The following is a 27,933-nucleotide window of genomic DNA, read 5'->3' as shown; positions in this document are numbered from 1 at the left end:
GAATAGGCTTTGAGGCTCAGAGTAAAATTTTAGGTTGTGGTTTTCGAATTAATCTATCATTTTTCCAATTTGGGATGTTTCTCATTTCTATTTTCATTTTAGATACGGAAATGGGTCTCAAATGACTCACTTTTTTTATCCTTGGCATTTTCTATTTTTTTTTTTTTTGCATATTTTATTTATTTTAAGTACTAAAGCTATCAAAATTATTATTACATTCATGGGATTAAAAACTTATAAGTTTCCTTATTTTCTATAAGTATTTATTTAGAGATATTACTTATTTTAATTCTTTTACTAAAAATATTGTTTTGTGTTATATATTAATTACTATGATCGTTATCATTTTAATTTACAACCTCTTCGTAATTTTTAGAAAGTGATATAGTTACGAAATAAAATGTTAATTGCCAACGCCGTTTTTACTCGTTTCATAATTAAATTGTTCTACATAATTTCGTCCAATTAGATACATGATTTTGTTTCTTGATATTTTGAACTTGAGAAAATTGGGTCCGTGGAAGTGTTATAGTAAGCTCCTCCATACGTTCTTTGTGCTAAATATTTATTAGTTTTGGTGATATGTTCAAGTCTAAAAAATACAAAAGTATTAAAATTCAGCAGACCAGATTTTAGAAGATCATCGTGTATATTTCAGAAAATATTTTCTAAATTATTAAGGGTCTACATATTTAAAGAAAATGCATTCGTTACTGATTTATCTAATATCTCTACTGCTTACTTAATCTTTTTGTCGGTCGAGCATATTTGATTTGTTTGTTTAAATAGTAAAAACACATCATCAGTAAATCTGAGTATAAGAGAATGTTCAGAGTATAAAATACAAAAATATCACGATCGTTTGATGTCAGTGATCCAGACATTTTTTTGCTCCATACTATTTTTGAAATAAGATATCTCACACGTGTCATTTAGCACTATTTCTGTTATGGCTTTGGTACGACTGAATTATAACCGTTCAAATCTGAATGTTGTAAATTCTCTATAAAAAACCATCTCAAGATTGAACAAACTGTCTAGATATCTTCTTTATGATCCGTTACTTATTCTATCTGAGATTTACAAGCTTTGTTGAAAATTTACAAGCACACGCATGAAGTTATATCAGATCTATTTCAAGGATCATATGTGCTGAACTATTGCTCACAAATATATCATTTCTACATTGTGTTTCATGTGAGTTTTTTAACTGATATAAATAGTCTTCATATGCAAAATTATTTCAAAGTTTGTGAAAAGTTGATACTAAAACTTTAGTCAAACATTTGTAATTCATACTAAAGTGTGTACTCGCAAATTATTGTAACTATCGAAGTTTTTTAGTGGAATTCATTTGGAAACAGCGAGCTTCCACAAATTATCTATGTGTTATTTACTTTCAGCTACAATTTTTTCTTTATCTACTGATCGTGATCTATTGATTTCATTTGATTTACTAAGTTCTACATGACTTTTTTCGCACTGATTCTTTAGTTGTCTACTCAATCTAAAAAATCGTAATTTGATCTCGATTGCTAACACCAGTTGAGATAATATTTGATCAAAGAAAAAAAAATTGTGAGGTGTTTATTTACCTCTATCTAAACCCTTCCACCGATTTTAACATGTTCCAAGGAATTATGTTTCAGGTGCATAGGTAGATATCTTTTTTCCAAGTACAAAAAAACAAGAAAATTCGAATCATAGTTTAAGGAGAAGCGACAAAAATCAAATGGACTACCCCTAAAGTGGGTGTCCATTGAACGGGGGACTAATTGTATGACCATTAAGGAGACATGAACGCCTCACAGAGTTTTGTTCATTGTTTAACTAAACTCATATATTGTATGTATGTCTATATGTTAAATTGTAGAACTCATACATCGTACTCAACATGTCACATAGTATATCTATACTATTATATTAAGTGTGAGGGCCTTAGAATAACTACCTTTGAGGACACCAAAATATTTAATTCCATAATTACCCTTCTTATTCTGCTAAAAATCTTTTCAAGTCACTCCATATCTTAAATAGAAAAAAATTAAAACAAAACTTCCATTTTAAGTCGAACAACTTTTCTAAATCGAAAATAACATCTTTTAATAGTACATGATCATTATTGTGTTTATTTTTTGCCTTAGGTATCTAGGCGGACTTCAAATGATAAACCAAGTTCCGACCAAATCTTGAATCACAAATTTCGAATTTCGATGAGCCATAGGGGAACTAAGTTCAAAGTCCACGGGCAGATGATTTCAATCCGGACCGTCCATTAGTGTAGGTAGATGTTAGCCGTTGGTTTAGATCCCGTTTTAGCATTGTCCTACGATCCGACATGGCATTAAACTGGATTTAAAATCCGTTTTTCAAGTCCGAGCTATAAATAGCGGATCCTGAGAACTCTGGAGCGACGAGGATAATAATAATTACAAAATCACCACAGTCGGAGGACACTGAGCTTCGAATATTTTCAGAGTAAGCTTCCGAATCCGCGCGGTTTTGATCATTTTAGCTTCATTTTATATGTCAATTTATTTTTTCAATTTCTGCATTTCTACTTCGGTATGGTTTTGGTCTTTTTGTGTTGATTTGATTTCGAATTTGTATCTCTTTGGGTTAGGGTTTTCTGTTATTTTATGGAATAGTTCTATTCTTTTGGCTGTCTGCTGTCTTTTTTATTGAATCCGAAGTTCTGTTTTAACTTTCTTGATGAGATGACAATTGTCGGCTGTGATTTTGGGGTGATTGTTTGGTATTGTAAGCTCTCCATGCGTGAGCGTGGATTTTGCGTGTAGTTGGTTGTAACGTGTTTGCCTTGTGCATCGCCAATGCAATTCTGCATACTCTATTTTCCTGTTCATAGGTTTAAGCTGATTACAATCTGGATTTGCATTAACTGTGAGTTTACTGGGTTGCTTTTACTTGTTTCATTCAAATTGGATAGATATCATTCTTTTTCCTTTTCAAGATTTTTTTCTTTCCTTGTTTACTTTACTAATTTAGCTGCTACTGTGATTAGTTAGAATACTGTTTTTGAATTTGTGTGCAGTTTATTGTTGGACCTCAAAAGCGTGTTTTGGTAAGGTCAAATACTTGTACTGGAAATTGTTATGGGCGAGGGAGATATGGTGCCTGATAAGCCTGAGTCATTGGCAAATGGGAATGCTGAGTTGGAGGAAAAGTCGGGGCTGATGGATAACAAACAGGAGCATCACGACGAAGTGACTGAAATGAAAGAGGATAAAAAGGACAGTGAGAAGGTCGAGGCTCATAATATGGATGTGGGTGAAGAGATCAATAAAACCGAGGAAATTGAAGAAACAGTAAAAGATGGAGAGGCAGTGAAAGAAGGGGAAGATAGTGAAGGAGAGAAAGAAAATAAAGAAGAAGATAAGCAAGCAGTTGTTGAAGAAGGGAAGGTGGAAGCGAAGGATGAGGTAATGGACGATGATGTCATGGGAAAAACCCAGGAGACTGGAGATAAGGTCGAGGAGGAAGTTGATGAAGTGGAAGATGAGGAAAGGTCGGAAGAGCCTAAACCAGAGAAAGCTCTGATGAAGAAGCGTCCCAGAACAAAGAATGATGTTGGAAAAAAGGACAAGATTAAGAAAAAGGAACCTGTAGACACGAAGCAGAAGCCTAAAACATCAAATGAAAAAAAGGTCGAAGAACATGAAACATCAACAGAGAAAAAGGAGGATCCAAAAACTCCAGTGACTTATACAACTGACCGGCCAGTACGTGAACGGAAATCTGTGGAAAGGTTGGTGGCCACCATTGAGAAGGATGCAACCAAGGAATTCCATGTTGAAAAGGTATTACCTTTTGGTTTGCACTTTCTTTTTCCACGACCCTGCGATAAATCTAATCTTTCAACTTATGACACGCCAATGTCTTATCATTGAATTGAAACTTACTCCTTGGTGTACTGTTATACGTGGCAGGGTCGTGGAACTGCACTAAAAGATATCCCAAACGGTATACTTTTATCTAATCTGTTGCCTCTTTTAAATACACCTATGCAAAGCTTGATACATATGTGTCAACTGCATTATCGTCCAGTTTCTGTACTTTCTTCTTTGGTTGATCGGTACATAAGCTGACCAAAGTTTCTTGAGCATCAATGTATGAGCGCATTTATCAGCGAATCAATTTTTTATGGGCCTTAAAATGTATATTGGTTGTGTGCAACTATGCAGCGAAGAGAACTGAATGATGCACCTACAATTTTTAGAATAGTTTATTTTTCTGCAATTTTACCTGTGATTATGTGGGCTCACTCATTTAAGCGTCCGAATATAAAGACATTCTGAGACTCTTAGGAGTTTCTCATGACCTTGTTTTTGTTGCTTGCAAGTACTTTGAGTCTGTTATGTTTTCGCTTTGTGGAAGTTATGGAGTTCTTTGGGTTTTAGAGAAAAGAATCAGTTGGATTAGCATTTCTACTTGCAACAAATTCTTCCGCTGCTCAGTAAATTCTTGCTTTCTAGTGTGTGTGTGTGTCTATTTTATTTTTACTTTTACTTTACTTTTACTTTACTTTTTACATGGGAATCAGGAAATGTATATAACTGATTTTCAAACAATTCATAAGGAAATAAATCAAATTAAGATCATGACAATGGGAACGTATAATTAAATCTAACTATAATGAGATTATTAGTTTACCAAAAGAATACTAAATTTTCTTTTGCTCACTCTCAAATCAAAGAATATAATAATACCGGCCTTAAAAAAGTCTTATATGAAACAAAGATCTATATGATGATAATTACTTTAAAATTTAAAAGAGATGACAACGCTAATCGTATAATAAATTGTGCTCCAAACTCTTATTTGACTGTAAACTTCTTTTGACTGACAACCTTGAGATATTGATCTCACTAGCTAGTGCATGATGAAAGTAGGATCTTTCACGTCTTATTAACAAGTCTAATTCCTTTACTCATTAGAACTTCATGCTGCTTGCATCGTATGATGAGATGAATTGGGGGAAATAGTGTAACGAGAAATGGAGTATATGAGAAGCTAAAGTGTGGATATTGTTACTATGAAGTTGGATCAATTGCTCCAAGTTGATCGAATTGACCAACATGTGATTATATTTTTTTATCAAATAACAAAACAATACTATTTGAAAGGTGGATTGTCGATTACATCGATTAGGCTGTGACTTTCACTTCGTTGTGGTGACTCGAGTGATTGTGGCATAGTGACCCAACTTATTGATACTTGGTCATATGCTCTCTCATCCCCAGTAAGATTTTGGACGAGCACTACATAAGACTCCTTCAAATAATTAACAATTATGCTGTTAAAAATTAAATTAATGTCTACAACATGTTTCTAAAATGAAGGCTATTTTTTAATTTATTCTGTAAGAAATGAAATCATTAATAAAAATAAATGTATAATTGAAGGATATCCCTTTGATCAATCTTTCAAAACTATACAGTAAATATCGACATCCCAACTTGAATACATAATCTCAATACGAATAAATTACACAGTTATTGAGTTAGGCTAATATAGGTTGCCAGCCAATTAATTGTAAACTAAATCAAAATTTTCTTGGATCTTTTTCTGGTCGTGCCAAAAGTGTAAACCTAAAATTTGATATCCTCTTGTGTTTGAGATTTGTATGTTTGCGTCTCTTCGGAAATCTATTTGTTCCTTTCTTCCATAGCTCCCAAGTCTAGACCCGACGAATAAAACCGAACCGTATTTGAAAACCCATAACCAAAATTGTTTTGGTTTCGGTTCCAAAATCGGTTATGCTTCGTAAAAATAAAAAAAATGAAATTAGAACACCATGTGTAGCCGTAACTGAAATTTAAATTAATCTTAAGTTCTTAAAAATAAGAAACTGAAACCAAAATTATGTGTAACCGTAGCCGAAACCATAAATTAATATTAAATTTTAGGATCTTGTGGTGTACTGGACTATTTAGTTTACACAATCAAACTATTTCATTTGTACGAGTTAGCTTTAATCTCTATATTTATTTAGTTTTTAAACACCCACCCTTTATTCTTTTATAATTGTTTTCCTTGGAGTGTAAACGAATTGATCCGGCTCGAAAAATATTTGATTTGCATTCGAAATTATCAAATTAATGGTTTGTACTTTTTTCCAAGCTGAAATCGAGCTCAATTTATTTTGTTCGATAGTTTGCGAGCCGCTTGCGAGCTTTAATATTATAATAATATAATATAATTATATAGTAAATAAACATATTTCCAGTAGCTCGCGAATATGTTCGAATATTTCGAGCCGACTCAAACTCAAGCGTTTATTTGAACCAAATCCATAAAAAAATATTAAAATTTTCACATTTCGAATCAAACTCATCTCTTTGATACCTAATTTGAGCTGAATTCAAGCGTTACAATTTTCCTTGCATTCGGCTCGATTTGATTTATTTACATCCCTAGTCACGTAGTCAGGCATACTTAGAAGTAGTTGTCATTATTACTATCATAACTTTTGGACTCTGGAGTTTCTTTCTCGCTCGAACATTTAACAAGTTTCCCTTAAGTGTGTTACTTTTTTGGCCGCACTTGACGGAAACCATTTTACTTCCATATCTTATTCAATAGAGATGCTGTGAATTTGGGAGATAGTAAAATTTGATATCTTGATTCGTCATCCTCGCATTTAATATACCAGCTATGGATACTGTTAGGGGAGCTCTCTAGTAGCCAAACCTCTTGTCACTCAACTCCCATCATTCTGTATCATGCTCCAACAAAGTAATAATGACTCGACTAGTCTACTCCGTCCTTTTTAGTTAGGGTAGCCGCTCTAAAAATGAAAATTCCACGACAAACCAACTATCTAATTGACTATAAAAATTTGGAAATGCTGTTATGTGAGGTTGATAATTGGAAATTATTAGGAGATTTCTCTGAAAAGCCCCCTCTCTACCACTTTCTGTTTGTGTAGATTCTTGAATTTGTCCTTTAAAGTTCTAATTGCTTTTAATGAGCTCTTTGGATATGCTATTTGTTTGCGCACTTGTCGCATATATGTAGAATGCTCGTGTAGATAATAAATGATGCAATTGTTCATATGCATTTAAATACCTAGACTATAGTTATAAGGAAATAAATTATACTATATTGCTAACATAATTAGGAGACTATCATTACCTCTAGCTAAGCTGGAACAGTATGCTCGGCCCTATTTTTTTGGTAAGGGAATGCCTTGAGCAGATCCTATATGTATTAGCTAATTAATTATGTAAACATTAAGTTATCTTTTCCTTGGTACAGTTTCCAGGAAACATTGACCTTTTACATTTTCTTTATATGAATATGGAAAAGACAAAATAGCCTTGTTACTGCTTTTAGTCTTTGTAATCTTAACTGGAGTATTTGGATCTGATCATGGATTCAGCATCCTCCTGAAGAATAATAATATTTATAATTTCCCTTTTATTTATTTTTTCATCTTTTGGGATTACCTAGGATTGTGGGAGCTTGGTTTTGTTTATTTGTCTTTCTTTTTTCATGGGGTGTGGGATCGGGGACATGGGCAGGAGTTCGTTTTCTGAAAAATATTGTACGTGATGTTACTACATGACTAATTACCATATTTCTCTTGATTCCACAAACTTAAAAAACAATAGTTTATGATGATGTTAATGTTTAAAACATATCATCAATTGATAGCTGTCTTCTTGTTTATGAATTAAGAAGCCATGTGTAGTGTCTTGCTAGAAAGGGAAAGTGTTAATACACACTTTTCCATCGATTCCGACCTTCTGGCTCAAGTTGCTTGGATTGCCTCGGCATTCTATTTCTAAACTTCCTATGTGAAATGATTAGCACTTAACAGTGACATTAAACTGATTTTATCTTATCACGTGATGAAGTGATAAATTTTCACCTACATACAATGGATTCGAATTTTTTTCTTTGTATTTGGGATTTACAGTTGTCATTTGAAAACCACGTCTATAATTAAACAGAAGGAATGTCGTAAATTTCACATCTTCAGGTCATTCTAATCAATTCATGGATCTCATTATATTACTTTGCATTAGGTTTGGTATATCAATTAAAATAATTGGAATTATTTCATGCCAAAATCCTTCAATCTTTATGACCAAAGTAAGATTTATCTTTTGTTTTAGTTGTTTGATAAGTTTTTGCTAGCAGTGTAAGATACGATTGCTTATACATTTTTCAATAAAGTGCTCCATCTCGTCTCTCTTTGACTGGGTCCACTGCTGAGTGTGAGTTGCTATTTTATTTTTCGAATAAGAAAAGAATGTCGTTAAATGAGATGCTGGAATATTTGTTTTGCCAAAAAACACATGCAGTCATATTTGTACGTAAATGTTTGTGATGGGTTAATCTTCACGTCTTTTTGCTTTTTCGATTGGGTGTAAACATTGCATATCTTTCTATGGTTTAGCTGTGGAAATACTAGTAATTCTTTTTGCTATTGCTGCTCTTGAAATTTATTTTTGTTACAGTGGCATACAAGTTGTCAAAAAAGAAGAATGATGATACCTTTAGATTGCTGCATAATATGCTTTTTGGCAGGAGAGGAAAGGTAATGCTTTTAATACCTTAGACACAGGAATTTTAGGTCAAGCATGATATCACATTATTTCAAGGGAGCATGATTATTCTCACATGATCGTCAGTTGTGCATTCTGAACTCCTTGGTTTGGTCATCATGGGATAATAACTGTGTGGTATTTTTCATCTATATTTCACTCTCGATTACACAAATATCATACGCTTAAACTAACCGTTGGTAAATTTCTTGGTTTTCCTCGGTGTAAAGGTTATTAAGCTGAGCATTAACTGAAAAATGAACTTATCATTTTTTGTCTTTATCTGCACATTAACATGTTCCTGGTTGTCTGTAGTTGGCTAAACTTCTTGTGCGTGTGACTTCAGGCTCTTGAATTTAAGAACAACATGTCAAGATTCTCTGGGTTTGTTTGGCATGATAATGAGGTGAAGAGTAACTGCTAATCCATTGTATGTGATCTTTTTGACTCTTTATAATGTTTTAACTTTAAGCTTTCTATCTGAACATTGTCTCAGGAAAAGCAAACCATAAAAGTAAAAGAAAAACTTGACAAGATCGTGAAAGAGAAGCTCGTGGAGTTCTGTGATGTTCTTGATATACCAGTTTCCAAGGCTAATACAAGAAAGGTTTGTGATATTCTTCCTACTTGAAGAGCAGCAAGTTCATTATTTTCTCGAGGCTTTACTTCTATCAAAGTGTATAATTAATTACACTATCTCCTATTTTAGGAAGATATCATTGCAAAGTTGATTGAGTTTTTAATGGCACCTAATGCAACAACTACTGAGGTGCTTGCAGATAAAGAACAGGTTTGACACGTAGCTGATTTTTTCTTTGTATTTCCTCCATTTTTTTATAACATATTTGTAACTGACACTAAGTTTATATATAAATATATATTTTTTGCTTCAATTTTAAGTTTTTTAGCCCACTTGGTTCAATCATATTTAAGTATCATGAATGTTGACCAGTCGAGCAAGGGCCAAAAGAGAAAGCGGGTCAGCAAGTCAGCATTGGAGAGTAGCACTCCTTCAAAAGGCTCGGCTAAGGTAAATTTTCTTGATTAAAATTAAAATAGGTTGAGATTTTGACTTGCTTTTTTATGCATTCAAGATTGGGCAACTACCTGTAACTGTTATCTGATGCCTTGGGGACATTATAAACCATAAATCTGATTGTCATTTTGTTTAAAATGTCATTTATCTACCATGGCTGATTGTAGTTCTCTGGTTAAGTATTGAATTTTCTAATAATCAAGCTTATATGCATTTGGTTCGCATCTTGTGATCTTTCTTGGGAAGATTGGCATTCTGCCCATGTTGTTTACATATTTGGTTAACAGATTTGTCCTTGCTGGAAATGTGTTTTCCATCACAAGTGTCAATCTACCATAATACCCTGGAATCTGAAAATGAAGAAATAAACCTAAATTTTGTCTTCAAAGTTTCCAAAAGCTTTGGGCGTAGGACTAGAATGCCATTTCAAAAACTACTGAGGCGGTTTTATCTCCAAAAAGTGCATCTTAATCCCAAATTGGGTTAATGCAACAACCAAGCTAATGGCACTGTAGAAGTGTCTCAAAATTGTTAAAAAACATAGATAAATGAGAAAAATAAAAAAAAGGAAACATGAGAGAAGTGAAGGTTAAGGGTGGTGGTGGCCTTTGGAACTCGCTGGTGGTAGTGTTGGTGGCGGCAACAACTACACTAGCCGCCGCCGCCGCCTTCGGATGTGGGGTCGGGAATAGGTGGTTTTTTTGGCAGCAACTCAGAGGTGATGGCTTAAGGATTAATTAATTAATTTTGAGTGATAATTTTTTTTTGATGGCATCATGTGTTTTTGCCTTTGGAACAATCGAAAGAGAGAAGATGAAAGGAAGTTGGGGAAAGAGAAAACATGGAGAAAGGGAGGGGGTGGGCTAGTTAAGATGCAGATATGGGACGAAAGTGTTATAAGGAGGACAAAGGATCTAGGAAGTTGTATCTGGTAATTGAGTGGGTGGTGATTGAATACAATGGAGGTAAGATCTAAAATTTATTTAAACTAATAGTTGGGAACGACTGTTGCATTTGAAACAGAAATTATTCCTTAACCATAGTCAATATAATAGCATGAGGCATCCTTCTTGGCATGGGTTATAGCGAGATATTGCACCTACTCGCGTGGGAGTAACCCCTCCATTGACCGATGTGAATTCCTTGCTGTGCCTGATTAATATTGTGCATTGTTAATACAAATGCAGCAGTTATTCTTATTTGGTTGTGCACCAATTAATAGTTTAATGTTTTTGTTTATAGAATTTGATGCTATATATACGTCATTCTTCACAGATCTCAATTATATATTATTATCCGTTAGTGCACATCATTTTGATGATAGCTTTCATCATTTTTTTGTCTAAAACTACAGTATTTTTACCCTTTAGTGCATCCTACACCTTTAATAACTATTTCCAAAATTGATTCATATAATTTCTTAGCCAATCATAACACCTTTAATAACTATTTCCTAAATTGATTCCATATAATTTCTTAACCGATCATATTAGATTTTATTCACTCAAAACATCCGTCATTCTATAGTCTTCTCGATCTTATTAATGCAGCCTGTGTGCTGATGTTGTGGATGGCATTTGACACCTGAATTTGGGGATAACGTCTATACCACTATTACTTTAATTCCTTTTAGACTCCTTAATTAAATAAAATAAAAATAAAGAAGCTTACGTCATGGGCCCGGCCAGATCATCTCCGAGCCCTGGTGACATAGAGCCACACATGGGAAGTTCAAGAATAAATAGCGTGAAGCTAGAAAGTTGGTGACTCTAGTTTTTTTTTTTTCTTTAGGATTTGGGTTTCGCAGGATAGGTTTTTCAGAATTTGAAGTTCATTAGGATTGGTCTTTTGAGTTTGGTTTATCAAGGAGTCTGTTTATTTTTTCTGCATAAATACTTGGTTTGTGATTTATAAAATTGAAGTTTCGGAATATATCCTCAATTGTGAGTGTGAGATCTTTGAGGTTCTCTTATTAAACGAGCCTCGACCATCCTAACCATAGGCAGAAACGGAAGAAAATCGCAGAGACACAATCAAACACTTACGGGAGAATACCATTGTTTTTTCCCCACAACTGGAAGCTTGGCTCTGAAATTAGATTGAAGAAAAATAGTAGTATCATACTAACTTGGTGTCTCAAGCCATATAAAAAATTCCTTGCTGATTATATTTAAATCCTTTTCATCTTCTTCATATCCAGAGTTCAAAGAAAACTGAGAGTACATCCAAAAAGGGGAAGGAGACAAAGGGAACACCCGATTCAGAAGATGAATCAGAGGACAAGAATGATGAAGCACATGAAGATGAAGATACAAATGGTGTTTTGGAGAAGTCAGAGGACGAGGATGAGATGTCTGAGCGAGCTGAAAGTGAAGAGAAAAATAATGAATCTGAAGAATCTGATGAGGAAAAAGTAAAGCAGAAGCAAGGATCGGCTAAGTCTTCTGTGAAGAAGGGATCGACTGGAAAAGCCAAAACCAAGAAAGTTACAATATCTAAGAAGGCCGATCCTCCACCTGAAAAGGCACCAGTAAAATCACCACATAGTCGCACTAAAAGCAATAAAAGCACGAGTGCAAAGAGTTCTTCTGGTAAAAAGAAAGATGAAATAGTCAAGGAGAAGACATCAAGTTCAAAGAAGTCTCCGTCAAGCGCAAGCACGGGTAAGAAATGCATGATCAGTTGTTTGCAGATAAATTTTTTTTTGTATTTGTATGAAAACCTTCTCTTTTTACTAGATTGCTATTCTGATATTGTTTGGTTATGTTCAAATAAGGGAAAAAAGTTCTGAAAGGTAAAGACAAACTCAAGGAGGCAAAAGTAACACCAAGTGACGATGAGCTTCGGAATGCAATTTGTGAACTCCTAAAAGAGGTCGACTTCAATACTGTGAGTACCAGAAGTCCTCTTTTATGTTTTCATGTTCGTGCGATGGAAGATGACACTGGAAAGACATACATTGAACATTTTCATGCTCTTGATTTGTGTCTGCTTGATAAATGCTGTTGTAGTTGGAGGCATGGTCTTATTTCCTCTCTAGTCCTTTTTTGAAATTGGTGCGTCTTATTTGTACTTTAATCAAGAATCAAATTATGTTTTGCAAGATGGTATTTGTGCTATATCTGTTGATGTCTCTGGAAATTCTTTTTAAAAAAAATCTGCCTAGGCTTTTCTCTTCATTCAAGGGCAAGATGGTGAAATATTGTTTCGTTCTTTTTACACTTGTATTACTGAGTCATGTGTTCTTTTTTCGTCTTTGATTTCAACTGACTTGAAATTGAATATAATTTTCAGGCTACTTTCACCGATGTTCTGAAGCTACTCGGTAATGTTTCGTATCCGACCTTAGTCTCACTAGGTTCCCTTACGTTCAGCTGGTTTTTTCTTCTTCCAGTTATTACAACCTGTTTTTGCTTTATATAAATTGCTTTTTTTTTTTCAGCCAAAAAATTCAGTGAGGATCTGACGCCAAGAAAATCATCAATAAAGCTCATGATTCAGGAGGAACTTACTAAACTAGCTGATTCGGAAGATGATGAAGGTGATGCTGAGAAAGATGGGAAGGAGTCCATCCGAAGTGTAAAGGCTTAAAAACTGGTGTGAACTAAATCCAACTCCCTTTCGGCTGTTTCATTTTCTTCACTAGAAATAGACATTTGTCATTGCTCCGAGTAGCAATATGTTGGTTAGCTTTGATTTATATTAGCTGTAATTTTTGTGTAGTGATATTTAAGTGGTAAACTCTTGTTCAGTAGGGATTCATAGAGTTTGTTATGTAAACGCCGATAAGGTCGTATATTTCTTTCTTTTTATGTTACTGAGCCTTGAATAGTAATCAAATTAAACTGTTTTTTTTGGGTATCATTTGTTGATTGCAGGATCAAAATTAAGTTAGTCCGAGTATTGTAATTTTCTGGTATTTCATTTAGATATAGGTCACTTTCTTCAGTTGTCGGGGACAGGCATGGAAGTGGGGGCGATTAAGGTAGAGAGAACTATTAGTTTCATGTCTATTCCTTCAAAATACTACTTTTTTTGGGTGTTCATTTGCACGATCAGGCGTAAAAATGTGATTTTTGGGTCTTTCTTTTGATATTCGTGTAAAGAAAAAAAAAGTCTCTCATGTATTTCAATTAAAATTTCATACTAGATCATAAGATAAAATAAGGACTAATAACACTTCAGGAAAAGGATTACAAAAAGAAAAAAAAAATCAAATGTCTTTTCAAACCTTTTTGCCCCACAAAAGAAGTAAAGATAAAAACTATTTAAACAAATAAAAGAAACAAAAGTTATTAATGTGCATAAAAAAATATTTATAATTAAAGTAGGTTTTTTGTAAGATAGTTTGACGAATTTTTATTCGTGAAATTGGTTAATTATGCACATATTTACAATAAAAAATAATACTTTTGGTCTAAAAATTAATATCTTTTCATGTGTGATCCAAATAAAATGTACATATAACAAAGTTGACTCATAAAATCGTTTCACTGGTGTCAAAAAATTTAGTTGCTCGGATTACGTAGATCGAAGTAGTAAGATTTGACTTGATCGTAAACAGATCCAAATAGTCGTAGATTACTGCGGAGACGATTGACATAGACGGGTCAATGTACGTTACGAATGGATCGTAAACGAGCTCGTAGAATCTATTGTACACGGGTTCACATAAACAGTCTCGTAAACGGACTTGTAAAAGGGCTCGTAGACGTTTTCTTAAAAGGGCTTATAGACGGGTTCACGTAGCCATAGATCGATAAACAACAAACTTTGTGAGTTGTCACCTGTATAACGAACAAACGTTAAAAACATCATAAGTTGCCCAATGTTGATACTATAACACTCGAGTCAATAAACAGTTCATAGATATTCTCTTAACAAAAAATAGAAAAATGAGAAAATTTACCTTGAATAATAAATTTTCTATTCTATTTATAGAATTTTTTATCTGTTTAGCGAGCTTTGACTTTTGTAGGCAAAATGGACCTAATAATTTAATTGGGTTTATGACCCATCACATTGCATGTTATTTCGGTGGGATTTGTTTTCTTCTAGAAGGAAAAGCTTGCTAATTAACTACATCGATTTGATTTACAATTAAAGGAAAAATTAGTGTGAGACGGTTTTACAGATCGTATTTTGTGAGACGGATCTCTTATTTGGGTCATCCATGAAAAAATATTATTTTTTTATAATAAGAGTCACTTTTTATTGTGAATATCGATAGGGTTGTCCCGTCTCACAGATAAAGATTCGTGAGACCGACGGATCTCTTATTTGGGTCATCCATGAAAAAATATTATTTTTTTATAATAAGAGTCACTTTTTATTGTGAATATCGATAGGGTTGTCCCGTCTCACAGATAAAGATTCGTGAGACCGTCTCACAAGAGACCTACTGTGGGGACCCGTACGCTAATCATGTTCTTAATCATCATTGGGACTAATTAATCAATTATAATAAACAGGGTCTAAATTTTTTTTTAAAATAATGCGGAACGTAGTGACATAAAAACATATATACATCTTAGTATATAAAAGTATCAATTCTGTACCACATACATTTATTAAATTAAGGTTTAACAGCTAATATCAAGTGTCCAACCCTATCTCTAATCCAAGTCCGGAGCCGCCACTCTAATCACGATCTCTCTCTTTATCTCCGTGACCCTGAACCTGTCCCACCTGTTGTCATGTACACATACAGACAAGACAACAGCCGGATAATTCCAGTGAGAATATAATCCCAGTATAAATCAACGAAACATGCAATCATATAAACAAATATAAAGCATGTAACAGATAACAACAATATGTATCAAAATCTGAAACATAACTAATATCAAACTGTCGACAATACTCGTAGCTACACAATTTAGACTAGACTCAATCCTAGTCTAGGGATCCCGGTTTCCAGAAGTTGGCATTCCTATATCGACCAACAGTAATAGAAAAGACTCCAGTTCTATCCACGTCGATAAGGTATCGATCACCAGAAATAGAAAAAGGTCTGATTCTATCCACACCGATATGGTATCGATCACCAGTAATAGAAGGAACTCTAATTCTATCCACACCGATATAATATCGATCACCAGTAATAGAAGAAGCTCCAATTCTATCCACACCGATACGACATCGATCAACAGTAATAGAAGAAACCCAAATTCTATCCACATCGATAGCCAATCATCCGGTGACAGACTTTGACACTATTGCCAATACCCTATCTTGTGACATCGTGCAATGTGCCCGTGGCGATCCCGCCACTATCAGGCACTTCTGTCACAAGATTACTCGTCTAGTACCTGCTATCTATAAATCAAGAGAACAAGTACCTCAATCAAAGCAATGCAAATATCAATGCAACAAAATAAAGTATGTGATTTAGGGAAACTCAAGTCTAAACCGACTTAAGTCGATCTCCTGATACCACATTGACTTATACCTTTCGTTTGTAGTCTCGGTCTGAAGCAATATCAGTTCTGAACTCAAGACTGTCTCTGTAAATCTGAAACGACATATTGAGAATCATAATATCAATATCCATTCTCAATTCAACACTGAATCTGATTAATCCGGATTTAATTCAAATAACAGCATAACGGCACAATCTCAGTATCCCCGTCAATACCATATCAACAGACATCAATTACAAATCATAGCCCATATCCGATACAATTTGTAATCCATTCATAATCCAAATCTGTCCGATTTCAGATCAATATAATCAGAAAATCATAACAATTCCATAATCAGTCCGTTTCTTAATCTGACTTCGATTCTATGATGTCTAACATATCAAGAACATCATATATGAATCATATTCAATTATGACAATGACATAATTTCAAAGCATGTCAAAACGTAGCAAAACTTACGTCCAGTTGTAGCCTACGTCGATAGGATTACAGTACTGAAGTCGGATTACGATTCAGACGGACGGATTTTACACGGTTGAAATTTGAAGCACCAGAAACCAACACTTTCTCTCAATTCTCCGTTGATTTCTTTGATGGAATACGTGTAATATGTATATATATATACATCTCGCATGCCCCGAAACGTGTCTTCCGCAAATTCATCCAAAGCATCTCGCGCATATGCGCGAACTGTCTTCGCGCATATGCGCGAGACTATTGTCTCAGCGCATGTCTTCCTAGCCGCTCGCGCATATGCGCGCCTCAATTCCGCGCATATGCGCGAGGCTCTCTGGACTCGACCTGTGCAGCTCGCGCATATGCGTGCCCTCATGTCGCGGATATGCGCGAGGTCTTCTGCCCAATTGGCGCATGGGCGCGCATCACGTCGCGCACGTGCAGCGAGAGGCACTGTCCTCGCACATAAATTATCACACGTTACTTCAAATCGTGTCTCGGTTAATCCTTTCATAATCATATCAAATTATAAATCAATAATTACAGATTACTAGGATTAAATTTCGGGCATTACATTTCTCCCCCCCTAAGATATGATTTCGTCCCCGAAATCACAGGCAATCCATCATATCAATAAGAAGGTATGTAATAAAACTGAACAGAAATTTACATCAGTGAAATAATGCTGGGAATTCTTGTCTCATATCTGATTCAGTCTCCCAAGTAGCTTCTTCAATGTCCATGACGAGTCCATTGAACTTTCACAAGAGGAATCATCTTTGTTCTGAGCTGTTTTTCTTTACGATCGATAATCCGAATCGGTTTCTCGACATAACTCAATGTCTCATCCAGCTCGATCTCGTCGGGTTGAATAACGTGAGAATCATCAGGGAGATATTTCCGCAGCATTGATACATGAAAGACATCATGTATTCAGATAATGAAGGCGGCAAAGCGAGTCGATAGGCACGATCTCCTATCTTTTCAAGAATTTCATAAGGACCAACATATCGTGGAGACAATTTTCCTTTCTTCCCAAATCTAACTACACCTCTGAATGGAGAAATCTTCAAAAATACTCGATCTCCAGTCTCAAATACCAACGGTCTACGTCGAAGGTTGGCATATTTGGCTTGTCGGTCCTGTGCTGCCTTCATTTTCTTCTGAATTAGTTTCACTTTTTCAGTCATATCTCTGATCATGTCAGGTCCAGTCTCAGGGACTTCAGAGATATCATCCCAATATAATGGGGATTTACATTTCTTTCCGTACAACGCTTCGAATGGTGTCATCTCAATACTCGTTTGATAGCTATTGTTGTACGAAAATTCGCAAAGAGGCAACGCATCTTGCCAATTAGTGCTAAAATCCAGCGCTACAACTCTCAGCATATCTTCCAATGTCTGAATCGTCCGTTCTGACTATCCGTCAGTCTGAGGATGATATGCAGTACTCAAATGTAACTTCGTACCAAGAGCTTGCTGCAAGCTCTGCCAGAAGTGCGAAGTAAACCGAGGATCACGGTCTGAAACAATCGACTTCGGCACTCCGTGCAGTCTGACTACTTCCTTGACATAGATATCGGCCATCTGATCATATCGGTATGTTATCTTGTATGGAATGAAGCATGCGGATTTGGTCAATCGATCAATCACGACCCAAATCGCATCACAACCTCGGGAGGATCTCGGTAACTGTGTCACAAAATCCATGGAAATGTGCTCCCATTTCCATTCAGGAATCGACAAACTTTGCAACAATCCTCCGGGTTTCTTCCTCTCAGCTTTCACCTGTTGGCAATTCAGACACTTGGCTACAAATTCAGTAACATCAGATTTCATCTGTTTCCACCAATACTGTGTCTTCAAATCATTATACATTTTCCTGCCACCAGGATGAATGCTAAAACGATTGTTGTGCGCTTCTGCTAGTATTCGCTGTCTTAATTCTGAAACATTTGGCACAACAATACGATTATTCACATACAAAACACTATCTCGAACCTGATATTCCGATTGATGACCAGCTCTGACCATTGCAATCGACCTCTGTATATTCTGATCAGCTTTCTGAGCTGCTTTAATTCTCAAAATCAGCTCTGGTTCCGCTTGAATCGCATATAATCTTATAGGTTTCCGATCTGTCTCAAATACTAATCCAGACAAACAGCAGTCTTCAATCAAATTTGAAACACCCATAGTCGATAAGGATAGAGAACATACCTTTCGACTCAGTGCATCAGCTGCTGCATTGGATTTTCCTGGATAGTATTTGATTTCACAATCAAAATCTTTCAATAAATCAATCCATCTTCGCTGTCTCATATTCAACTCTGACTGTGAAAACAGATATTTCAAGCTTTTATGATCAGAATAGATTTCGAATTTCTCACCGTAGAGGTAATGTCGCCATATCTTCAAAGCAAAAACTATGGCTGCCAATTCAAGATCATGAATTGGGTAACGAGATTCATGGGGTTTCAATTGTCTCGAGGCATAAGCGATAACATGTCATCGCTGCATCAACACACAGCCCAATCCTCGGTGAGATGCATCACAGTAAACCACAAAGTCACCAGTACCTGAAGGAATCGTCAACACAGGCGCACTGGTCAATCTCTTCTTCAATTCGAGAAAACTGGTCTCACATTCCTCAGACCAAACAAACGGAGCATTTTTCTGAGTCAACTGTGTAATCGGTTTGGCAATACTCGAAAAATCTTTAATGAATCGGCGATAATATCCTGCCAAACCCATAAAGCTGCGTATCTCTGGTACAGATGTCGGTCTCGGCCAAGAAGTCACTGCCTCAACCTTACTGGGATCAATTGATATCCCGTATCCGGATATGATATGTCCCAGAAACACCACCTGTTTCAACCAGAACTCGCATTTCGACAGTTTAGCATATAACTTTTCAGCCCTCAAAATTCGCAACACAATTCTTAAATGTTCTGCATGCTCCATCACATTCTTTGAATAAATCAAAATATCATCAATGAAAATAATAACAAAATCATCGAGATATTTCTGAAAGACACGGTTCATTAATCCCATAAATACCGCTGGTGCATTCGTCAAACCAAATGGCATGACAATAAATTCATAGTGTCCATACCTGGTTTTGAATGCTGTCTTTGAGATATCAGAATCCCTAACTCTCAGTTGATGGTATCCAGATCTCAGATCGATCTTGGAATACATAGATGAACCCTGCAACTGATCGAACAAATCATCAATACGAGGCAATGGATATTTATTCTTTACCGTTGCCTTGTTCAGTTGCCGGTAGTCGATACAAAGTCTCATCGACCCATCCTTCTTCCTCACGAACAATACTGGAAGCGCCCCAAGGAGAAACACTCGGTCTGATATATCCCTTGGCCAGTAAATCCTCCAGATGTTCTTTCAATTCTTTCAACTCGATAGGTGCCATCCTGTACGGAGCCCTCGAGATCGGAACTGTTCCTGGCATCAACTCAATGCTGAAGTCTATCTCTCGAATCGGAGGTAATCCAGGAATCTCATCTGGAAAGACATCAGCAAACTCACACACCACTGGCAAGTCCGCCAATGATGGGCTCGACTTCAGTAAATCAACTGAATATACCATGAATCCATCCACTCCTTTCTGCAATAATCGAGTCATATTTATTGCATATATCAAAGGAATTCTAGCTCGAGAACCCTTACCGTAAAATTTCCACTCCTCAGCCATTTCAGGTCTGAATCGAACAATCTTGTGGAAACAATCGACTGTAGCCCTGTACTTGGTCAACGTATCGATACCGATAATACAATCAAAGTCAGATATCCCAAGCACAATACAGTCTAACTCCATTTCATGCCCATCATACTGCAGTATACTAGATTTCACAGATTTCACTGACATCAAACCTGTCCCTAACGGAGAAGAAACAGACACTACTGCAGACAATGACTCAATAGGTAACGCATGACTCAATGCAAACCTCTCAGAAATAAATGTATGCGATGCACCAGTATCAATCAATACATATGCAGGATAACCAAAAATAAAACAGTTACCTGCCACGACATCATCAGGTGCATCCTGTGCCTACTCCTCGGTCAAAGCAAACAGTCGGGCCTGCTGTCTATGAGGCTGGCTTGTTGTCTGGCTTCCTCCTGGCCTCTGCTGTGACTGAGTAGACAGTGCTGGCTGAAAAGAATGAACAGTAGATGGTCGTCTACCTGTCTGAGCCGCTGATCCAGATGACTCAGCTGCCTGGGATCCCTGGGCACCTCTCTGGGGACACACTCGGGCAAAGTGTCCATGTTGCTTACAAATGCGGCAGTTGCCGAACACTCCTCGGCACTGTTCTGTGGAATGCTTCCCTCCACAAGTGCTACAGTAGGGTCCTGTATAACTCTGGCCCTGACCAGTCTGTCTAGAGCCACTCGAACTGGATGAGCTACTTCCAGCTTTCTTGAATTTCTTCCCCTTAGCTTTCAGGAAGTCTTTCTTCCCACTACCACTGCCGCTCTCAAATAGGGGAGCTGGTGGAGGCATCTGTGATCTCGGTGCTGAAGGCACAAACGAAGCCTCTCTCTGTCTCATTAAACCGGCTTCGGCTCCCTTGGCTCGGTTCAAGGCATCGGTGAAATTGTTTGGCCTCCCGGTATTCACCAAGGTAAAGATTTCAGGATTTAGGCCATTTATGAACTGGTCCGCAACTGGCCTCATCATGTTCAGCTACGTGGGGAGCAAATCGGAGCAGTGTAGAGAACTTAGCCACATATTCCTCGATATTTAGTTGGCCCTGTCTCAAGTTGGCGAACTCGGCTCCCTTGTCCTTCCTATATGAAACTGGAAAGAACCGTTGATAAAATTCAGCCTTAAACACATTCCAGGTAATGGCCGTACCTCGTTGTTCCAATGCCCGTTTCGTTGTGATCCACCAGTTTTTGGCAACGTCATGCAACTGATGTCCGATCAGTTTCACCCTCTTCTCATCAGTATACTCCAAAGATTCGAACATCATTTCAATATCGTCCAACCAACTCAAACATTCCACGGAATTCTCCGTACCCTTCAACGTCGGTGGATGGAATGACTGAAACCTTTTCAGCAATTTCTCCATAGGAGTAGCTGTCACATCCATGGGAGGATTTGAAGTACTACCCTGTTCTGGTACTCTTCTCGGAGGCATATCTGATAATCAAGGAGGTTAGTAATTCCAACTACCACATATCAGTTTCAATCCTCCTCGGATCATCTTACAGCTGATCCAGAATCGGTGCTGATCCATTCTCAGTAACACATGTTTTCAAATCAAGTCAGATAAACATGCATTATAAAGCAGTAAATCATGCTGGCAATCAAAAGCAGGAAAGAAAACCTCAATCTACCCCGCTCACTAGCTCCTATCTCAGTCTAAAGGATCTATCGCTCTGATACCACCTGTTGTGGGGACCCGGACATTAATCATGTTCTTAATCATCATTGGGACTAATTAATCAATTATAATAAACAGGGTCTAATTTTTTTTTTAAAATAATGCGGAACGTAGTGACATAAAAACATATATACATCTCAGTATATAAAAGTACCAATTCTGTACCACATACATTTATTTAATTAAAGTTTAACAGATAATATCAAGTGTCAAACCCTATCTCTAATCCAAGTCCGGAGCCGCCACTCTAATCACGATCTCTCTCTTTATGGAGCCCTGAACATGTCCCACCTGTTGTCATGTACACATACAGACAAGACAACAGCCGGATAATTCCAGTGAGAATATAATCCCAGTATAAATCAACGAAACATGCAATCATATAAACAAATATAAAGCATGTAACAGGTAACAGCAATATGTATCAAAATCTGAAATATAACTAATATCAAACTGTCGACAATACTCGTAGCTACACAATTTAGACTAGACTCAATCCTAGTCTAGGGATCCCGGTTTCCAGAAGTTGGCATTCCTATATCGACCAACAGTAATAGAAAAGACTCCAGTTCTATCCACGTCGATAAGGTATCGATCACCAGAAATAGAAAAAGGTCTGATTCTATCCACACCGATATGGTATCGATCACCAGTAATAGAAGGAACTCTAATTCTATCCACACCGATATAATATCGATCACCAGTAATAGAAGAAGCTCCAATTCTATCCACACCGATATAATATCGATCACCAGTAATAGAAGAAGCTCCAATTCTATCCACACCGATACGACATCGATCAACAGTAATAGAAGAAACCCAAATTCTATCCACATCGATAGCCAATCATCCGGTGACAGACTTTGGCACTATCGCCAATACCCTATCTTGTGACATCGTGCAATGTGCCCGTGGCGATCCCGCCACTATCAGGCACTTCTGTCACAAGATTACTCGTCTAGTACCTGCTATCTATAAATCAAGAGAACAAGTACCTCAATCAAAGCAATGCAAATATCAATGCAACAAAATAAAGTATGTGATTTAGGAAAACTCAAGTCTAAACCGACTTAAGTCGATCTACTGATACCACATTGAATTATACCTTTCGTTTGTAGTCTCGGTCTGAAGCAATATCAGTTCTGAACTCAAGACTGTCTATGTAAATCTGAAACGACATATTGAGAATCATAATATCAATATCCATTCTCAATTCAACACTGAATCTGATTAATCCGGATTTAATTCAAATAACAGCATAACGGCACAATCTCAGTATCCCCGTCAATACCATATCAACAGACATCAATTACAAATCATAGCTCATATCCGATACAAGTTGTAATCCATTCATAATCCAAATCTGTCCGATTTCAGATCAATATAATCAGAAAATCATAACAATTCCATAATCAGTCCGTTTCTTAATCTGACTTCGATTCTATGATGTCTAACATATCAAGAACATCATATATGAATCCTATTCAATTCTGACAATGACATAATTTCAAAGCATGTCAAAACGTAGCAAAACTTACGTCCAGTTGTAGCCTACGTCGATAGGATTACAGTACTGAAGTCGGATTACGATTCAGACGGACGGATTTTACACGGTTGAAATTTGAAGCACCAGAAACCAACACTTTCTCTCAATTCTCCGTTGATTTCTTTGATGGAATACGTGTAATATGTATATATATATATACATCTCGCATGCCCCGAAACGTGTCTTCCGCAAATTCATCCAAAGCATCTCGCGCATATGCGCGAACTGTCTTCGTGCATATGCGCGAGACTATTGTCTCAACGCGTGTCTTCCTAGCCGCTCGCGCATATGCGCGCCTCAATTCCGCGCATATGCGCGAGGCTCTCTGGACTCGACCTGTGCAGCTCGCGCATATACGCGCCCTCATGTCGCGCATATGCGCGAGGTCTTCTGCCCAATTGGCGCATGGGCGCGCATCACGTCGCGCACGTGCGCGAGAGGCACTGTCCTCGCACATAAATTATCACACGTTACTTCAAATCGTGTCTCGGTTAATCCTTTCATAATCATATCAAATTATAAATCAATAATTACAGATTACTAGGATTAAATTTCCGGGCATTACACCTAGTCTACAATTAAAAAAATTTATTATTTATTAATTGAAATTTAAATTGAGGCCAACACATTTACCGTAAAAAATGTAATTGAATGAAATCTATAAACATTTTTTTATTGCGTGAACGAAATATTAGATCAATTATATTAGTAATTAGAATATTAATTATACAAGTTTTTTTTTTTAATTTAAGCGCTAAAAATAATACATTAGACAAAAATCAAGCTATATGGGAAATTTTTTTGGATCCGTTATGTTAATAAATAATATATTTAAAAATAAACAATGTTATTTCATAAATGCTAAAATAAAATTAAAAATTATCAACTTATGCCATTGTTTTATTTTATATTCTAAGCAGAGCACAAAAGACTACGTACATTATTCTAGGCGATGTATATATTTTTTAGGAAATATTAAGCCATTTTTTAATCAAGCTAAAATATTAAGATAATATTGATAAATAAAATAAATATAATAGAGATATCTATTTAAAATTTTGAAAATAGAAATTAAGTAATTCGATTTAGTGTAATTAATAATTATAATGAAATTTTATTTCATTTTTATATCAATTTAAATTACATTTATGAATTATATGTTTTTTTATCAAATTAAAATTGGATTCAATTGAAAACATAAACTACTTTTAAATATTTGTTTGCATTTATTATATCAGTTCTGTAATGCCCGAGATTTTGATTCTGTTAATCCGAGATTATTGATTAAGAATTGAGGTGATTATAGCCGGGCCATTTCAAGACCAGATTGGGCAAAGCATATGAATGGTACAAGTTTTGGACATAACTATTGGCGCCCGAGCGGTAGAAAGTAACCGCCCGAGCGCCAGTGTTCAACAAAGTATGCTTCGGACAGAAGATGTGGCGCCCGGGCGGTAGTTTTTGACCGCCCGAGCGCCAATGGGTATTGTGGAGGACAGAACCTCCTGCGCCCGGGCGGTAAGTTATAACCGCCCGAGCGCCGAGCAAGCGCCTGAGCGGTAATTCTCGACCGCCCGAGCGCCGCCTGAATTGTTTGAAAATGAGCCACGTTTCATAGACATGCAACGTGATATATATAAGTTAATCCTTCAGTAAACATTAGGAAAAGAAAGAGAAAGGTCGAGGAAAAGCTCCAGAGAATTTGTGAAAGAAATCCTTACGTCTTTATATTTCAATCCGTCCGTCTGATTTTGAATCCGACTTCAGTACTGTGTTCCTATCAACACAGACTACAACTGGACGTAAGTTTTGATACGTTTTGATATGATTTGAAATTATGATGTTGAAGGAATCGGATATGATTCATATATGATGTTCTTGCGATATTAGACATTGTATAATCAAAATCGGATTGAAGAACGGATACCGTACAGAATTTTTATGATTTTCAGAGTTGATTTGAATGGAATTGATATCATAATTGAATTGTTATCGATTATGAGATATTGGAAGTGATATCTGACTAATACTGTATTGTTGGGTATATCGATATTGTACCGTTATGCCATCGATAGTGGATTAGATTGAGTATTGAGCAGAACAAATTTGATTGGAGTAATGTATTGATATTATACTCCTCGATATTGTTATTGCCAGATTGATATTGTCAGGCTTTGAGTTCGAGACTTTGACAGAGTCAGAGTGACAGAAAGAAAAGTATAAATTAATGTTGAGTTGGGATTGCACAACTCGAGTGAGGTTTGACTCGAGTTTCCCTAAATCACATACCTAGTTTACTGCATTGATATTTGTAGTTAATGAGATTGATGTTTGTAGTTTATTGATTTATAGCCACTGCATGTTTTGACTACTGATTCGTTTAGTCATAGACTGATTCGTCTAGCTATCGGCCGAGTTGCCTAGCTACTGGCTGATTCGCCTAGTCATCGGCTGATTCGCTTAGTCCCTGACTGATTCGTCTAATTATTGGCTGATTCGCTTAATCCTTGACTGATTCGTCAATTCTGTGGCTGTTTCGCCCAGACACTGGATATAGGAATTATATCGATGCCGTTTAGGGTTGAGTCATTCCTATCGACTGAGATTCGATATAATTCTCAATATTCAGAACCGGGATCCCTAGATTAGGAATGAGTCGAGTCTGAGACGACGCGTTGTTTGAATCAAGTCTGATACGACTAGTTGATTTACAGTTTTGATATCATACATGTTTGTTGATTGGCTGCATGTGAATGATATTTGTTATATGCTTTTGTATATGTTTTTATATGATTGCATGTTACATTGTTTATACTGGGATTTATTCTCACCGGAGTTATCCGGCTGTTGTCTTGTTTTGTATGTGTGCATGACAACAGGTGGAACAGGTTCAGGGTTGAGAAGATGATGAGAGATCGTGATTAGAGTGGAGGCTCCAGACTTGGATTAGAGATATGGTTAGACACGTGATATTAGCTGTTAAACCTTAGTTGAATAAATGTATGTGGTACATGACTTGCACTTTTATACTGAGATGTATATACGTTTTATTTCACTACGTTCCGTATTTTAAAAAAAAAATTTAGACCCTGTTTTATAATTGATTAATTAGTCCCAATGATGATTAAGAACATGATTAGCGTCCGGGCCCCCACAAGTTCATTGAATTTGGGATATGATTTTATATTATTATGATATATTTAATTGTTGTCATAAACCGTATAAATAATTCAGACTAATTTATGAATCACATTCAAATAATCAATTTTCAATCAGAATAAAAATAAAAAAATTGGTGCAATGTTCAATATCACTCGTGAGATAAATTATTCAAAATACATTTGATGCTTAAACTCTTATTAGTTTATTAATACGATCTACTTGTATTTGAAAGCAACACAGATTTCAGTTTAAAATGTATTTTACATTATCAAGAAGTTATTATTTTTTCCATATATATATTTTTTGATTTAGAGGTATTATTTATATTCTCTTTATTTTACATAGGTTCACACATATATGGAATAATCAATTGTCCGGTCATGGAAAGAGTGAAATACTTTCTCAAATAATGTCATTATATATATATAAACAGGGTTTTTGTCATACCTGAAAAGTTTCCACAAAAAATAATATGTTATAAAAGAAATAATTTATCATTATTAATGTATTAACCTTCCGTATTAAATAGTTGAAACAAAGAGGAAATAAATACGTAATTAAATATGGATTTTTTTCAATTTATTTTTTAAAATTCAAATTCAAATTTGATGTTAATTGAAAATATAAACTGCATTTAAGTATCTGCATTGATAATATCATTAACTTATGATTTTGAATTGTGTATTCCTTTTATATATTTAATTTTACTACTCTATATAATACAAAATAAAATATAAATTTGTTAATATAATATTAGATTTTTCAACTTTTTATAAAGAATGTCGTGAATTTTTGTTATACTAATTGTCTTTAAACTGTTATTGTTATTATTATTATTATTATTATGTATCTCAGTAGAACTTTATATATGCATCTTAATAGAAATTTAATATAAATATTATTAACATGTCAAAAAAATTTAATTTTTAATCAAAATTTAATCATCTAATAAATGACAAAATTTGAATTTTTGAAAAATATTTATTTATTGTTTAAAATTTTGATAAACAAAATAATAAATGATTTTTTAAAATATTTTGTTCTATTCTTTTTATTGAGAACAGTTTCACTTAAACAAGATAGATAAGTCAAGTTAATGATATAATATTATTATCATTTTTGATATAATAATATTAAAATTTAAATATATTTATTATATAACTTGATGTCTGAAATCCGATTGAACAGATAACTTAATTTCCTGCCACCAGATGAAATTTAAAAAAGGTCATATAGGCAATGCAGAATGCATTGAGAAGTCAACACATCTAAAAGAACTTGAAGTACCTGTAGCTTTGGATACACTTGTGACATTGCAT

General features: G+C 35.6%; 1 protein-coding gene across 1 annotated transcript; it reads left to right on the top strand.

Annotated features, from left to right (window-relative positions):
• The first annotated feature begins 2,329 nt into the window (after positions 1-2,329).
• LOC142549017 (DEK domain-containing chromatin-associated protein 4-like) lies at positions 2,330-13,459 on the top strand. Its single transcript, XM_075657737.1, has 12 exons — positions 2,330-2,478; positions 3,053-3,818; positions 3,948-3,981; positions 8,487-8,566; positions 8,920-8,979; positions 9,070-9,180; positions 9,283-9,363; positions 9,526-9,603; positions 11,810-12,272; positions 12,386-12,498; positions 12,904-12,934; positions 13,052-13,459. Exons 2-12 carry the CDS (start codon positions 3,114-3,116, stop codon positions 13,198-13,200), a joined length of 1,905 nt encoding a protein of 634 aa, XP_075513852.1. The 5' UTR covers positions 2,330-2,478; positions 3,053-3,113; the 3' UTR covers positions 13,201-13,459.
• Positions 13,460-27,933: the final 14,474 nt, after the last annotated feature.

The sequence above is a fragment of the Primulina tabacum genome, chromosome 6 (assembly GCF_025594145.1).
Source record: "Primulina tabacum isolate GXHZ01 chromosome 6, ASM2559414v2, whole genome shotgun sequence".
Lineage (NCBI taxonomy): Eukaryota > Viridiplantae > Streptophyta > Magnoliopsida > Lamiales > Gesneriaceae > Primulina > Primulina tabacum.
The sequence above is the reverse complement of the archived record's forward strand: the minus strand, read 5'-3'. Positions and strand labels throughout refer to the sequence as shown.

Excerpts from the sequence above, each read along its gene's own strand:
- LOC142549017 (XM_075657737.1), top strand. The coding sequence starts at position 3,114 with ATGGGCGAGGGAGATATGGTGCCTGATAAGCCTGAGTCATTGGCAAAT. Across the intron at positions 9,181-9,282 it reads CCAAGGCTAATACAAGAAAG|GAAGATATCATTGCAAAGTT; the intron begins GTTTGTGATATT and ends CTCCTATTTTAG. Across the intron at positions 12,499-12,903 it reads AAGAGGTCGACTTCAATACT|GCTACTTTCACCGATGTTCT; the intron begins GTGAGTACCAGA and ends TATAATTTTCAG.